The sequence below is a fragment of the Schistocerca nitens genome, chromosome 1 (genome assembly GCF_023898315.1).
Source record: "Schistocerca nitens isolate TAMUIC-IGC-003100 chromosome 1, iqSchNite1.1, whole genome shotgun sequence".
Lineage (NCBI taxonomy): Eukaryota > Metazoa > Arthropoda > Insecta > Orthoptera > Acrididae > Schistocerca > Schistocerca nitens.
This window is the reverse complement of record NC_064614.1, coordinates 155,051,105-155,063,125: the sequence shown is the minus strand read 5'-3', so window position 1 is coordinate 155,063,125 and position 12,021 is coordinate 155,051,105. Positions and strand designations below refer to the sequence as shown.

Genomic DNA, 12,021 nt, shown 5'->3' with positions numbered 1-12,021 from the left:
ATGGAAATGGAAGAGAATGTAGATGAAGATGAAATGGGAGATATGATACTGCGTGAAGAGTTTGACAGAGCACTGAAAGACCTAAGTCAAATCAAGGCCCCGGGAGTAGACAACATTCCATTAGAACTACTGATAGCCTTGGGAGAGCCAGCCCTGATAAAACTCTACCATGTGGTGAGCAAGATGTATGAGACAGGTGAAATATCCTCAGATTTCAAGAAGAATAAAATAATTCCAATCCCAAAGAAAGCAAGTCTTGACAGATGTGAAAATTACCAAACTAAAGTTTAATAAGTCACGGCTGCAAAATACTAACACGAATTCTTTACAGACGAATGGGAAAACTGGTAGAAGCTGACCTTGGGGAAGATCAGTTTGGATTCCATAGAAATGTTGGAACATGTTAGGCAATACTGACCCTACGACTTATCTTAGAAGATAGATTAAGGAAAGGCAAACCTATGTTTCTAGCATTTGTAGACTTAGCGAAAGCTTTTGACAATGTTGACCAGAATAATCTCTTTCAAATTCTGAAGATGGCAGGGGTAAAATACAGGGAGCAAAAGGCTATTTACAATTTGTACAAAAACCAGATGGCAGTTAAAGTTGAGGGGCATGAAAGGGAAGCAGTGGTTGGGAAGGGAGTGAGACAGGGTTGTAGCCTCTCATCGATGTTATTCAATCTGTATATTGAGCAAGCAGTAAAGGAAACAAAAGAAAAATTTGGAGTAGGAATTAAAATCCACAGAGAAGAAATAAAAACTTTGAGGTTCACCGATGACATTGTAATTCTGTCAGAGACAGCAAAGGACCTGGAAGAGCAGTTGAATGGAATGGACCATATCTCGAAAGGAGGATATAAGATGCACATCAACAAAAGCAAAACGAGGATAATGGAGTGTAGTAGAGTTAACTCGGATGATGCTGAGGGAATTAGATTAGGAAATGAGACACTTAAAGTAGTAAATGAGGTTTGCTATTTGGGGAGCAAAATAACTAATGATGGTCAAAGTAGAGAGGATATAAAATGTAGACTGGCAATGGCAAGGAAAGTGTTTCTGAAGAAGAGGAATTTGTTAACATCAAGTATAGATTTAAGTGTCAGGAAGTCGTTTCTGAAAGTATTTGTATGGAATGTAACCATGTATGGAAGTGAAACATGGATGATAAATAGTTTAGACAAGAAGATAACAGAAGCTTTTGAAATGTGGTGCTACAGAAGAATGCTGAAGATTATATGGGTAGATCACATAAATAATGAGGAAGTATTGAATAGAATTGGCGAGAAATAAAATTTGTGGCACAACTTGACTAGAACAAGGGATCGGTTGGTAGGACATGTTCTGAGGCATCAAGGGATCACCAATTTAGTATTGGAGGGCAGTGTGGAGGGTGAAAATTGTAGAGGAAGACCAAGAAATGAATACACTAAGCAGATTCAGAGGGATGTAGGTTGCAGTAGGTACTGGGAGATGAAGAAGCTTGCACAGGACAGAGTAGCATGGAGAGCTGCATCAAACCAGTCTCTGGACTGAAGACCACAAGAACAACAACATTGAGTCTATCTGTATTATGAATCTATATTTATTAAAGTTACAAAAAGTCAAGGCTTTGGACAGTTTGGAATTAATACCAGTAAGAGAGGATTTATCTGTGTCCCATTTACAAAATTATACTGTATGGCTGTATAAGTGAGTGATGCAAAATAGGAAAATCTGTAATGAATCACCTCTGAATTTTCCATCTTGCTATCTAATACATTTTCATGGAAGTAAGTTTTCTTGCACATAAACTAATAGTAAAGATGATACTAATGATAAAAGTTTATACATATTAACCTTACCACCTGTAACTGTTGTTGTTGCAACATTGAAATGCACTCTTGTTGAACCAGCACTGTTATGAGCTGTAATTCTAAACTGGTACCATGTTGCAGGTTGAAGGCCTCCAACAAGGAAAGTCTTTGGTGGTGAATTGTTGTCAACCAACATCCACTCATTTTCTGTTCCTAGGGCACGATATTCAATGACAAAGTACAACATAGAACATCCTCCATCAGGCCAGGATGGAAGATTCAAGTAGAGGGAGGTTGCATTTGCTGACAGAAGAATGTTCGTGCTCGGTACCTCTGGTTCTGAAAATCAAGATAGTTTCTAATTATTTTTTATATTTTTTAAAGTCTGCACTAACAAGTGCTAACCAAATTACAAGAACAATGATGGAGGGGTTAAAAGTAATAACCTCTAACATCAAACACTAATCTAAGTAGAGTAGCTTAAATATACAGGTGTGATTCGAACGAGGAACTTGAAAAGTTCCAAAAAATTTTGAAAAGTTGTGTGTTGGAGTTGGTAGGTGGCAGCAGTGTTTTTTGAGGTTCAAAAAGTGACTAACAGATTGCAGAGTGATGCTACAATGCAGGAGAAGGCAGTAGCGTCCACAAAAAAATGGGCACTCTGCTGTCTACATGCACCATGATTGAGTAGTGACCTGCAATGTGTTTTTTGTGTAGTGAAAGTGTCAAACCAACATAATTCATTGCAGAATAACAATGCAGTGTTTGTAATTGCAGAAAGTGTACAAGTGGTGTAACTTATGTAGAGGATGCCCCAACGAAGGGCGGGATCACAGCATAGTGACAGACGAGAACATAGAGTTAGTGGATGAGCTTGTAATGGAGAACAGACATGTAACTCTGAACGAAATAGCCACAAGTTTGAAGATTAGTACTGGTTCAGTGCAGGATATTATTCATAATGTACTGCACTCCACTAAGGTGTTTGCAAGATGAGTGGTGACTTGGGTTCACTATCCCCAATCAGAAACACTATGATGGCGGCGTGTGTAGATATCCGCGATTTTACTCCAAAAATAAGTTACAGTGAAGCCATTAAAAATTCATGTGTAAGGTGCAAAAGTGAATTATTAAAGTATAATGAGCGTATTGCTAGTTTAGAATGTGTAATCAGCAGTCTAAGAATAGAAATCGACAGCCTGAAGTCCGAAAATATGGAACTGAAGTCGAAGCGAAACATGGATCCATTGCTTCAAGACAGACAGGACAAAAACTTTCGCCAGAACATGGCTACATTGGTGCAAAATGACGCTGATAAATCATCAGAATGGAAGATAGTACACAACAAGCGTCAAACAATCGGCACTAACACTTCATCTACAGCAAATGTTTTGAGGTTCGAGAATGTAAACAATTTTGATGTACTTTGTTCTAGTAATAGTCTCACTGAAAGTGAAAACAATCGTAAGAAGAGTGTACCGATAAACTATCGGAAAAAGGTTAGGTTTGATCTTCCAAAACCACAACGTTCAGTTAACAGCAATGAAAGTGGCAGTGGTGTGATCCAGTCTGCTGTGAGTGAAACATCAACAAATCGTTTTCACATTTTCGCTGATAGTCATGGTAGAGGCATGGCTGATATAGTGAAAAGCAGTTTTAATGCTGCCAATGTTTGTGGAATTGTGACGCCAGGTGCTAAACTTCAAGAAGTTGTAGCGGGGTGTGATCCTGAAAAAGTAAAAAACGAGTGTGTGATCTTAATAGGTGGCTCAAACAACGTTGCCTGCAATGAAGGGAATGTTGCCATACAGTCGCTCAGGAAGAAAATATCGGCGCTTCATCAGTCTAAGGTATTTGTTGTGAACATTCCAAAGAGACATGACTTAATTCCACATTCCTGTGTAAATGAGGCTATCTCACAAACTAACTCTAAGTTTGCAAAGGTGTGTAAGCATTTTAAAAATACTTGTGTTGTAGATATAAGCAGTTTTGGATGAGAATTATTTACAAGACACGGTATGCACCTGAACAGATCAGGAAAAAAAAGCATTAGGTACCCTCTTAAAAACAAAAATATTGGAAGAAGTCCACAAATGTACCCCAAAGTTGGAACCAATCGCACTTAAATGGCTCCAACCATCAAGTCAGACTCGGCTTCAAACTCAAATGTTTCAGGAAATTGTTAGTAATGAACGTACTGTGTCTGTAGCTACAGATAATTTTTTAGGCAAAAGTTTAGATCTGTCTCTAATTCCAAAGAAATGACGATTTTTCACCAAAATGTGGGAGGACTTGGTAATAAAGTAAATGACATTACTGTTCTGTTAGAGGAACCACAATGAATAAAAGATACTGATGTATTATGTTTTAGTGAACATCATGTGAAAGATATTGAAAGGTTACAGCTAAGTGGTTACTGTCAGGCAGCACATTACTCAAGAACCATCATGGAAAAAGGTGGAGTGGTAATTTATGTAAAAAACAACAAATCTTACAATGCATTAGATTTAAAGAGCCATTGTATAGAGCAACAAATTGAAGTATGTGGTGTTGAGATTACTGTAAATGACTTCACAGCTGTTGTGTTAGCACTGTATAGATCTCCCTCAGGGAATTTGAATGTATTTCTTAAGCACTTAGATTCTTTATTATCCATACTGTACTCAAAGTCCAAGAACTTGATAATTACTGGTGACTTTAATGTTGATTTCCTAAATGAGAGCAATAGTAAAGCTGATTTAGTACATTTAATGGAGTCTTATAATCTGATGGCAATAGTAGATTTCCCAACTAGGGTTACTGTTAACAGTAAAAGTCTGATAGATAATATATTTATAGATAAGTCTAAATGCAATGAGATCACTGTACATCCAATCCTTGGCCTTTCTGATCATGGCGGTCAATTGCTTAGGCTCAATTACATCAGTGTGTGCAACAGTTCCGAGCATTCTTGGGAATCTTTTAGGATAATAAATGAACAGGGCCTTAAAAAATTCAGTGATAGCCTAAAAGAGATAGACTGGAGCCGAGTTTATAGGGAAACAGATGTAAACAAAAAGTACAATTCATTTTTAAATGAATTCATGTCTGTATTTGAGTCCATCTTTCCCAAAAAAGTAGTTAGAAACAGTCATATAGGCAATGCCAAGAAGTCTTGGATCACTACAGGGATAATAACATCTTGTAGAACAAAGAGGATGTTATACAGTTCTCTCAGGACTTGTAATGATCCAAAGAAATGACAACACTACAAACTTTACTGTAGCATTCTCAAGAAGGTTATAAATAAATCTAAAAGTATATGCATAAAATCACATATTGAAAGCTCAGAAAATAAAATTAAAACTATATGGAATGTAATAAAGAGGGAAACTGGCAGGACAACAGGGAACATGTCTCAGGTAGAGATTAAAACAGGGGACAGTATCATAAAGAAACCTGAGTTGGTTGCAGAAATATTTAATAACCAATTTTTGAGAGCAGCAGAGAAGACAGGCTGTAATTGTTCTATGGAAGAATCATTGCCCCTCCTACAGAAAGATATTAGCAACAGAATCCCACAGTTATCCTTACCTCCAGTTACTGTAAGCGAAGTCATAAGAGTAATTAGATCATTAAAAAATAAAAATTCTGCTGATGTGGACAATATTTCTAGTAAAATACTGAAACACTGTTATAAATTTGTTAGTCCCGTCTTATGCAACATATACAATGCATCCCTACAAGATGGGATTGTCCCTGACAGACTTAAGTTGGCTGTAGTGATTCCTCTCTTTAAAAAAGGTGATAAAAGCATTGTTACAAACTATCACCCAATATCCCTATTAACTACCTTCTCGAAAATTCTAGAAAAACTCATGCACAGGAGGATTGTAGACCATCTCAACTTCCACAGTATCTTAAGCAAAAATCAGTTTGGTTTTCGTGCCGGTCTTTGTACTGAACAGGCAATATTCTCTTTCAGTAACCAAGTTTTGGAAGCCATTAACAAAAAAATGTCTCCAGTGGGTATTTTTTGTGATCTTACGAAAGCCTTTGACTGTGTAAACCACCAAATTCTTTGGAAAAAGGCAGAATACTGTGGTTTAGGTGGTACTGTTGGCTTGTGGCTACAATCATATCTACAGGATCGGAAGCAGACTGTAATGCTAAATGGCTCTTCTGGAGAACCTGCCTCGTCTGAATGGGGCACGATAACGTGTGGTGTGCCTCAAGGCTCTGTTTTGGGCCCACTGCTTTTCCTCATCTTTATTAATGATCTTCCTCTTTGTTCTGAGACAAACAGCAAATTTACCCTGTTTGGCGATGATACCACAATTCTAATTGACGATCTGATTGATCATGATCTTGAACAAACTACAAATACTGTTTTTAATGACATCTTAAATTGGTTCTCCTCAAATGGCCTCTCACTCAATGCAGATAAAACTCATTATATGAGATTCCATACATCACAAAGTAATCCCGATGAAATTAACATAAAATGTAGAAATCAACCAATACAGAAAGTTGAAGATACAAAATTCCTGGGTGCTTACATAGACAGTAAATGTAATTGGTCAGTTCACATTCTTCATCTACGTAAAAAACTTAGCTTGGCAACATTTGCATTACGGGTAATTTCTTCATTGGCTGAAGTTGACACTATTAAGGTTGCCTACTTTGGCTACTTCCACTCATTGATGTCATATGCTATCATATTCTGGGGGAACCAACCACTTGCAAAAAAAGTTTTCACCATCCAAAAAAAAAGCAATCAGAATAATGTGTGGGGTCCATCAAAGACACTCTTGCAGGCACTTGTTTCGGAAGATAGGTATCCTAACAACTGCCTCACAGTATATTTTTTCCTTGCTGACCTTTGTGTGCAAAAATTATTCCATCTACCAAGACAACTGTAAATTCCATGGTTATAACACCAGAAACAAAAACAATCTACATTTAGAAATGAAACGTCTCACCCTGGTACAAAAAGGAGTTTACTACTCCAGCATTAAGCTGTTCAATGCTCTACCACTACATATCAAATGTGTTCATACAGAACTGCCAAAATTTAAACAAGTTCTCAAAGATTACCTGACAGAGAAATCATATTATACTGTGGATGAATATCTGAAAGAAAATGTATACCATCACTAAACTTATTGTGTCTAGAAGTAGTTCAATTGATTTTATTGTGCATTTGGGCATTAGCACACTTTTTGTAACAACAGATTGGCTGTACATGTATTTACTCTTGTAGGCCTAATATCTGATTTAACTTTGTGCTCTTATCTTTAACCTTTATTTGAAACTCCTTTTTCTGTCAAATGGTTGTTATGTTATCTAGCTTACATTGTATCTGTTACTGTATTTATAGTATGTCTTACTTAAACTATGTACAATTTGCCATTGAATTGCCCTTGCATTTATTGTAAGTTTAAATTGAAACCTGTACAATTTGACACGTTCCATATCCTTGTGATTGACTCACTAACTGGATCTACGGAACAAGAAATAAATAAATAAATAAAATAAATAAACAAAAAGGTCAAACAAGGAATTGTGTCATGGCTCATATCTGCAACCAAAAAACTCCACACTCAGCCATCTGCAGGAAGAGTGACACTCATTCTCTTCTGGGATGAAAATGGAGTAATTTTGGGGCATTACATGGATAGATGAGTGACAGTAACCAGTACTTCTTATTTATGTATACCGAAAAATCAACTTCACCCTGCAGTCAGGAGTAACCGATGGGGACTTCTGAGTTCAGGAGTATTGCTGGTGGTGGTGGTTAGTGTTTAACGTCCCATCGACAACGAGGTCATTAGAGACGGAGCGCAAGCTCGGGTTAGGGAAGGAGTGGGAAGGAAATCGGCCGTGCCCTTTCAAAGGAACCATCCCGGCATTTGCCTGAAACGATTTAGGGAAATCACGGAAAACCTAAATCAGGATGGCCGGAGACGGGATTGAACCGTCGTCCTCCGGAATGCGAGTCCAGTGTGCTAACCACTGCGCCACCTCGCTCGGTCAGGAGTATCGCTATAGCATGACAAAGCCTGACAGCATTCAGTTGAGACTATTCAAGAAATTAAATTTGAATGTCTGGTACATACTTCTTATTCACCAGACCTCATTGCTAGTGACTTTAATCTGTCTGGCACAATCAAAGAAACAATGGGAGGCAGGCATTTTAGAAGTGATGAGGAGGTGAAAACCATGGTGCACAGCTGGCTACACATACAACCAAAGGGATTCTTTCATCCTCGTATCTGTGCGCATCTGCTGAAGCACTGGAGTAAGCCCATTCATTGTCAGAGAGACTACATCAAAAATGATACACAAGTTTTTTTTCTCATTGTTACAGTTAAAAATATTATAGCACTTTTAAAGTTTTCATTTGAATCACCCTTGTACATATAGCCAAATAAGAACTCTAAAAATTCTTGGCACATTACCAATGACATATTTGATTTGAAGGATTAGTAGCAGACTCATTAGTAGGACTTAAAATTGATAAGCAAGATAAGTTGTTCATTCTTTTATGTTCTCAGAGAACAATTTATTGGATTGGCTGAACAATACAATATCTCAACTGAACTATAGTTATACTTTAAGGATTTCTCATAAGTATTCATTTAAAAGATAATTACAAAATACTGAAATGTAATAATATTGAAACATGTCCAACCATACATTCTGTGAGATCCATCTTTTTGTATTATCTCATTTCATCATATAGTTTTGCCATGTTGCATTTCTTATTTCACTTTTACATTACTGTTTACTCATCAAATAAAATACATTATTGATATTTGGTGTTTGAACCTTTAATATTGTCTGCATTACACTTTTACACATTATAGGAAGTGGATCATAGTCTGTTTTTTCCTGTAAATTTCTGTAAGTTTTGGTGCATGAAATAAAATTCTATGTTATGAATATGGGAATGTTCTTTTCAGATACACTTTGAGAGAACTTCCAAACTGGCTTCACTTCAGGTTCAGTTCACCCAAGCTCAGTTTCAGTCATCAGCACTTGGATTTTCAGTACTGCAGTACTCTGAATTGTTCAAAATTCTGTTGCGATATGTGACGAAGCTTATTGAAAAAAATGAATTAGTAATTAAAGTTTGTAAAGAATCTCAACCATCACAAGTATATGGTGTGTTGGGAGATGATACATGCTTTATCTGTTTGGTGAGCTGTCTACACTACAAGCCAGACCTTGTCAGTGACCTATTGCTCATGCCGCCAAGCCAGCACAAATACACAACTGCAAGAACCTGCATAATCAAGTGCTTAATGCATTCTCCTGCGTAAGCCGTCCACTCTATTATTCATTAAGTGTCTTTAGGGGATCATACGCCTTCTCAACTTTGGTGCCACTTACGAGCTGAGCTCGACACAAAATGCCACATTGGAAGAAAAGCTGCACCTGCCAGACCAGGCATACAGCATCATTAAACTCCACCAGCTCACATCCTCCTGTTTTTTGGGTACACCAGAAACCAGCCAGCCAGCTGTGGTTGGGTGCACAGCACACAACAGCAGTGAGCGGTGCTTCCTGGCAACCAGACCACCTTATCTGCTGCCATTTCTCACCCAGTTGCCCCACCCATCACTATGCTGCAGCAGAATTCCCCACCCCACAGTGCCAGCTTGCCAGGTCAGCTGCCACACGCAGCATACCCCATATGTTGGTACTATGTTACATTTGGATACGCAGCAAGTTCTTATCTCGTGCTCTGCAACTACCCAAATGTGAAGTGCAAATCCAAATAGGTGCCACAGCTTGCAGCGACACTTCAGATCTGTGATCGCATCCTCGGCTGAACACTGGCAGACTACACTTCTATGACAGGATAAGCATGCTCTATTTTCTCGTAGACATGGGCACAAATGCTAGCATCGTTCCCAAGTTGAGAACTTAGCCTGCACTCTTGCCATCTTCTATGTCACTTCAGGCAGCCAACAACTCTGCAATTCATGTCCATGGCTTGGCCAAACTTCAACTGCTTTTTCATGTTGTCTGCCTTACACTGCACATGGACAGTCTGCATCATGGATGTTGACTGCCCCATTATCGGCATGGATTTCTTAAGCAACTCTGGGCTCTCACCGGACCTTGAATCAGCAGGCCTCCTGCACAATGCTACTGGCAAGCGGATACCAGAGGTCTTCGGTACCAACCCACCATTTCCCGCCACATGCTGTGACACCCTGTCTGCTGCTACACTGAATGTGCCCACCTCATTGCATAGCTCACTGTCACCCTGGCCCGCCTAACAACTCTGTTCCGTGAGACCAGCAACACGCACAAGGAGAACACATGACTACAACAGCTGATCAGTGCTGCATCAGCTCACCTGACGTGCACACTCAAGGCAGCAGAGGAAGTATCCACACTGCGGGGACATGATCATATCATGCCAGTATTGCTGTGGTGCAGATGCCACAGACACTCTTGCAGCGATGTCTACTCCCACAGGTCAGTGGACATTCCAGCCTCTAGTCTCACGAGTCCTCCTACATCTGTCCTTATCACTGTTGTTGCACAGAGAGTCCCATTGGTGGCGGTGTGATTATGAACAGTACTTGTCACTGATTGAGCACTTTGGAAGGCCTCCCAGTATGCTCTAGGCTCAACACCTTAATGCCACAAATTTGCAGCACACAAAAACTGAGTTACAAGAACTGCTACACTCTGGTATGGTCAGCCCATCCAACAATAATTGGTCCTCATTGATCTACTTAGTTCCTAAGAAGGATGGTTAATTTCATTTGTGTAGTGACTACTGACAACTGAACACATGGACAATCTTAGATAACTACCCCATACCACACATAGATGATTTTGCCCAACAGCTCCAGCTGATGCATTCTCAATGGAGAGAAGTCTTCCGAAGTAAGAGTGAGTTCAGGTGGGCTGCAGGGGAGTGTCATAGGACCGTTGATATTCACAATATATATAAATGACCTTTTGGATAACATCGGAAGTTCAGTGAGGCTTTTTGCAGATGATACTAAAGTATATCGAGAGGTTGTACTGAAATGCAGGAGGATCTGCAATGAATTGACGCATGGTGCAGGGAATGGCAATTGAATCTCAATGTAGACAAGTGTAATGTGCTCCGAATACATAGAAAGAAAGATCCTTTATCATTTGGCCACAATATAGCAGGTCAGCAACTGGAAACAGTTAATTCCATGAATTATCTGGGAGTAGGCATTAGGAGTGATTTAAAATGGAATGACCATATAAAATTAATCGTCAGTAAAGCAGATGCCGGACTGAGATTCATTGGAAGAATCCTAAAGAAATGCAGTCTGAAAATGAAGGAAGTAGGTTACAGTACACTTGTTTGCCCACTGCTTGAATACTGCTCACCAGTGTGGGATCTGTACCAGATATGGTTGATAGAAGAGATAGAGAAGATCCAACATAGAGCAGCGCCCTTCGTTACAGGATCATTTAGTAATTGCAAAAGCATTATGGAGATGATAGATAAACTCCAGTGGAAGACTCTGCAAGAGAGATGCTCAGTAGCTCGGTACGGGCTTTTGTTGAAGTTTTGAGAACTTACCTTCACCGAGGAGTCAAGCAGTATATTGCTCCCTCCTACGTATATCTCACGAAGAGACCATGAGGATAAAAATCAGAGAGATTAGAGCCCACACAGAGGCATACCAACAATCTTTCTTTCCACGAACAATATGAGACTGGAATAGAAGGGAGAACCTATAGAGGTACTCAAGGTACCATCTGCCATGCACCGTCAGGTGGCTTGCGGAGTATGGATGTAGATGTAGATGTGCATGGGTATTCAGTGTGATAGATTGTTGGAGAGCATACCCCAGATCCCTATGCATAGGGACAATATCAACAAGACTGCAATAATATGCCTTTTGGACTCTATGAGTACTGCTACAAGCTGAATGACCTAAAAAACACTGCTCTCATACAATTATCCATATCTAGACGATATTCTTATTTCATCAACTAACTCTGCAGAGCCCATCTGTCCTTAATATATTCACTGAGAATGGGGTTGCAATAAATGATGTTATATCGCAGTGGTGAGCTGAAGACATTCCTAGGCTATTCTGGGGGATCCGCCTCAGAACAAGTTGCCTTTATCCGTGACCTTTCTCTACCTGAGACTTACCACAATCTATGCCATCTCCTAGGCATGATAAACTGTTTTGATGACACACCCTGCACGATGTGTACCTGCAAGCACT

General features: G+C 39.2%; 1 protein-coding gene and 1 non-coding gene across 2 annotated transcripts in view; both read right to left on the bottom strand.

The window, feature by feature from the left end:
• LOC126232687 (Down syndrome cell adhesion molecule-like protein Dscam2) overlaps positions 1-12,021 on the bottom strand; it is a 408,767-nt gene that overhangs the window by 90,382 nt on the left and 306,364 nt on the right. The window contains exon 25 of the mRNA XM_049942816.1: positions 1,844-2,134. Within this exon, the coding sequence (XP_049798773.1) occupies positions 1,844-2,134 (291 nt within the window). The remainder of the gene's footprint in view (positions 1-1,843; positions 2,135-12,021) is intronic.
• Trnaa-cgc (transfer RNA alanine (anticodon CGC)) lies at positions 7,732-7,804 on the bottom strand. Its single transcript has one exon. It is a non-coding gene; the product is annotated as a tRNA-Ala (tRNA).